This window comes from Echinops telfairi, unplaced genomic scaffold, assembly GCF_000313985.2.
Source record: "Echinops telfairi isolate 266 unplaced genomic scaffold, ASM31398v2 ScPeMD7_7457;HRSCAF=8495, whole genome shotgun sequence".
NCBI classification, from domain to species: Eukaryota; Metazoa; Chordata; class Mammalia; order Afrosoricida; family Tenrecidae; genus Echinops; species Echinops telfairi.
Window position 1 is genome coordinate 7593618 of NW_022111357.1, and position 4121 is coordinate 7597738.

General features: G+C 63.8%; 1 protein-coding gene across 4 annotated transcripts in view; it reads left to right on the forward strand.

Moving 5' to 3' along the window:
• The window catches only part of STK40 (serine/threonine kinase 40), an 18466-nt gene that overhangs the window by 12031 nt on the left and 2314 nt on the right, over positions 1-4121 (forward strand). For 3 of the 4 annotated variants that reach the window (XR_006680902.1, XM_045298820.1, XM_045298821.1), the window contains exons 6-8: positions 790-905; positions 2503-2647; positions 2759-2807. Coding sequence is in view for 3 of the 4 variants with exons in the window: in XM_045298820.1 (XP_045154755.1) it covers positions 790-905; positions 2503-2647; positions 2759-2807 (310 nt within the window). In the remaining variant the exon portion in view is untranslated. Of the gene's footprint in view, positions 1-789; positions 906-2502; positions 2648-2758; positions 2853-4121 lie in introns of all 4 variants that reach the window. The other variant, XM_004704962.2, reaches the window with a different exon arrangement.

Below are 4121 nucleotides of genomic sequence, written 5' to 3' on the forward strand. Positions count from 1 at the left end.
TCTCGGTCCCTGGCAGATTGCCAGCATTAGGGGTGTGGTCTCCTGGTCCCTGGCACCACAGGCTGTGTCAGTGGGGCCTTGCCTCGTCTGCTGCAGGGCCCAGCACAGGTCCACGCTCCTTCCACCTTCTCTTCAGGCCCTGGGGCAGCAGGGGCTGTGGAGCTGCAGCTGGCAGGACTAGGATGCCAGGGGCGAGGTCCAGCTGGGATATCCCCAGGACCTCGGTGCTCCAGGTTCAGAGGTGAAGCCCCTCCCTCCCTGGTCTGCGGGTTGTTGTGGGGAGCTGTCACATTGAGGAGGCCTGGTCCTTGCCCTCTGGCCACTCCTGCATGGGAAGCTGAACCGATTCTTCGCCATGAGTTTGTAGGGGACTTGAACTTAACCTCTGGGCCACTCATTTCCAAGCTCTAATGTTATGTGTATTTTTGTCGGGGAATTTTCTGGAAGGTGTAAACCCTCAGCCTAATGCACACACCCTACCCCACCCCGAGGTAGCAGGTTCAAGGCTTGTCCCTGAAGCCCTCAGTGGGCAGGGATGACTTGAATCCCTGCTGGGACGTGTCTGCAGGTGGGCCATGAGCAGGGGAGCAGAAGAGGACACCCAAGCCGTTCTGCTCCTGAGCGGGGACAGTGGGCGGGGTCAGTGAGGATATTGGCTAGTTTGCCCTCCTCGGAGAAACCTAGCTCCTTTGGTCCAAGGTGGCGGGCTGGCCAGCTGGGAGCCACCCCGCTTGTGTCCAGTGCCTGTGGGTGCAGACCCCAAGGTTTGTCTTCTGCCTCCCCCTGCAGGACTCATCGGATAACCGTCACCAACTTCTGCCTCGGGAAGCATCTCGTGAGCGAGGGGGATCTCCTGAAGGACCAGAGGGGGAGCCCCGCGTACATCAGCCCCGACGTGCTCAGTGGTGCGTGAGCTCATTCAGTGTCTGGGCCAGACTTCCATGTAGGATGGGGGTCTGGTTGGGGAGGAAGACCCGGCCGTCATGCAAGCCCATGAAACAAGAGCTTCCCCAAGGCAATGGCACCAGAGAGGGGACCCTGTGTTTCACGTCATCCAGCCAGCAGGTCCCGTGGGAAGTGAGAGATGATGGAGCCAGTAAGGAAATGATGTCATTGCCCCGCCCCTCTGCAGACCGAGCCGCCTTTGCAAAGCCACGTGGCTGCCCTCACACCAACCAAACACGGCCTTCACGTCGATGCCCACTCGTACTCGTCGCCACCTTGTAGGACAGGGCAGCACTGGCCCCGTGGGAGTAGAGAGCATCGTCTTCCTCCCCTGGGCGGCTGGTGTTTCACACCGTGGACTTTGGGTCACTAATCTTAGGTCCTTCCTCTGTCAGAAGTGAGGGACCCAGGACTCCGGGAGTTCTAACTACCAGGAAACACTTTCAACCCCGGGCCGCCTGGCCCCCAAAGCCCATGCTCCTGCCTGCTTTGGGAGGGGGGAAGGTACCCCACCCCAGCCTGACAGGGGTGTCACCCCCATCGCTGTCACCCCCATCTGGCAGGACGGTAAGCCCTGTTCTGAGCCACAGCCTATGGGGCCACATGCCACCTACCCCCAGTGACGTGCTGGTCTGTGGTGGGCCAGCCCCCAGCTCCCATCTGGGACAGTGGTGCCTCTGGAGGGCTCAGGCAGCCAGCCTGCAGGGCAGGGATCCTAGCCCCCCACCGCCTGGCACTGAGGCACCTAGAGGAGGTGACTCGCGAGAGGGCGCTGAGCAGCTGAGTTCTCTGTGACTGGGGCAGGGGACGGTGGTCCTGCATGCGTGGAGTGGGCCTTTCCAGCACTTGTGTGCCGCGTGCATGCTTGGGCAACTGGGTCACAACACAGGCTTTCCCATGCCTCGGTTTCCTCTCTGGCATCGTGCGGATGGATTAAGTCCGTCAGAGAGTTGTGGCACTTGGTGAAAGAGCGGTGTTGGCTACAGTGCTCCACAGGGCGGCTGCTCTTCCGGTGTGCATATTCGCAGAGTCCGCAGGGCTGTGCCAGGCCCGAGCACGGAGCAGAGGCTTCTGGGGCGGACGGGGCAGGGAGAAAGTGCTGGACAGAGGGCTCCTTCCTCACTGGGCAAGAACCCAACAGGACGGTGCTGTCCGACTGGGGGCGGGCAGTCTCCTGGAACATCCAAAAACATCCTGGAGCACCTGCTCCGTGAGCTGCCCTGCCAGGACCTGGGCCGTGAGCAGGCAGGCTCCCTGGAACTGCTCACTCCGGGGGCAGATAGCCAGTGGGCACAGCAGGGCCCTGGAGGCAGGTGGGGGTATCGTCTCAGGTCAGGAGGGGTGTCACCAGCATCAGTGTGGTCCTGCCAAGCTGGGTCTCCAGAGCACATGAGCAGGAGTCAGGCTGCAGGGTGGGTGGGGGAGGGGAGGCGGGAACTGGAGAGGGCCGTGTGGGTGGGGGCAGTTCCAGGCACAGCTGGTAGCTGAGCAGCAGCAGGCCCACCCTGGGCAGCTCTTACCTTGCCCGGACTGAGCGTGTGTGCTTATGCCACGCAGGCCGGCCGTACCGGGGCAAGCCGAGCGACATGTGGGCCCTGGGCGTGGTGCTCTTCACCATGCTCTACGGCCAGTTCCCCTTCTACGACAGCATCCCGCAGGAGCTCTTCCGCAAGATCAAGGCCGCCGAGTACACCATCCCCGAGTGAGTTGCCGCTGCCGCCGCCGCCGAACTGGGGGAAACAGGACCTGCTCGGGCAGCCCCCCCTGGCCCCGTCCTCCCCACCTGAACCTTCTGCTCCCTTACCCGTGCCAGGGACGGGCGAGTTTCCGAGAACACCGTGTGTCTTATCCGGAAGCTGCTGGTGCTTGACCCCCAGCAGCGCCTGGCCGCCTCTGACGTCCTGGAGGCCCTCAGCGCCATCATCGCGTCCTGGTAAGTGGGCTGGGAGGGCTCTGCCAGCCCCGCGCCGCACCAGCCAGTCAGGGTTCCAGAGGTGCAAGCAGACCTCGGGACCCGCGGGCCAGGCCCTGCAAGCTTGGAATGAGTAATGCTTCCCTGGGCCAAGGTTTGGAGCACTGGGCACCTGGCTCGCCCGGGTTTCTGCTGGCCAGGGTTGGGGAGCGGAGGCCCGGGGCTGCCCTGGCTGGCCGCCACGACCCACCTGTGTCCTGCAGGCAGTCCCTGTCGTCTCTGAGTGGGCCCTTGCAAGTGGTTCCGGACATCGACGGCCAGATGAGCAGTGCTGACGGCCCCCCGGAGGTGAGGAAGAGAGGGCAGCGCAGGTCCGGGCCTCCGCCGCCTCGTCCGCCTGGAGAGCCGGGCCTGTGGCGCTGACCGCCGAGGGGGTAACTTGGCCCTGGAAGGCGCGCAGCAGCCCAGGCCTGCCCTCTGTTGGCTTCCTCCGCCCAGCTTTGCCTGTGCTGGCCTTTTAAGGGTCACTTTTCCCAGCCCCTCTGACTCGGGGCTCTCCTTCATCCTTCCTGCTGGCCATTTTCCAGATGACTCATTGCCCTCCCCTGTTCCCTGCACTGAGGACAAGGGCGGCCGGCTCAGTCGCCCCCTGGAGGGCAGGCTGTAGCAGGCTGTCTCCCCTCCCTGCCCCAGGGAGCAGGGGCACTGCAGCAGCCCCTGCCTGGGTGGCTCAGCGTGAAAATGACCACCACCCCTGGCGTGCAGCACGCCCTCCGGGCGGCAGGCCTGAGCTCCTCTCTCTGGTCAGAGAGGGCAGGCAGTGTGCCCAAGGTCACACACTTTGGAAAGTGACGGAGCTGAGCCTGGAACCCAGGGCTGCGGGCAGAGCCCCTCTGATTTGTGCCGGGATCTGCTGCTTCAGACTGCCCGCCTGGCCTGCTCCAGGGTGGGCAGCTAATATGCTGACCCCCTCAAGGCCCCTAAGAACATTTGAGAGACAGGTCCACACTACAAGAAGGGAGCAGGCAGCTCAGCTTGTACTACCTCCTGGAGCCAGGAGCTCCACCACCCTCCCCGGCCTCCATGTTTGTCTGGCGGGTGGCTCTCCCTCCTCACCGCCCGCCTGCATGTTTCCGTCCGCAGGCGAAGGTGACGGAGGAGTGCTCGCAGTACGAGTTCGAGAACTACATGCGGCAGCAGCTGCTGCTGGCCGAGGAGAAGAGCTCGGGCCACGAGGTGCGCAGCTGGCTGCCCAAGCGGCAGT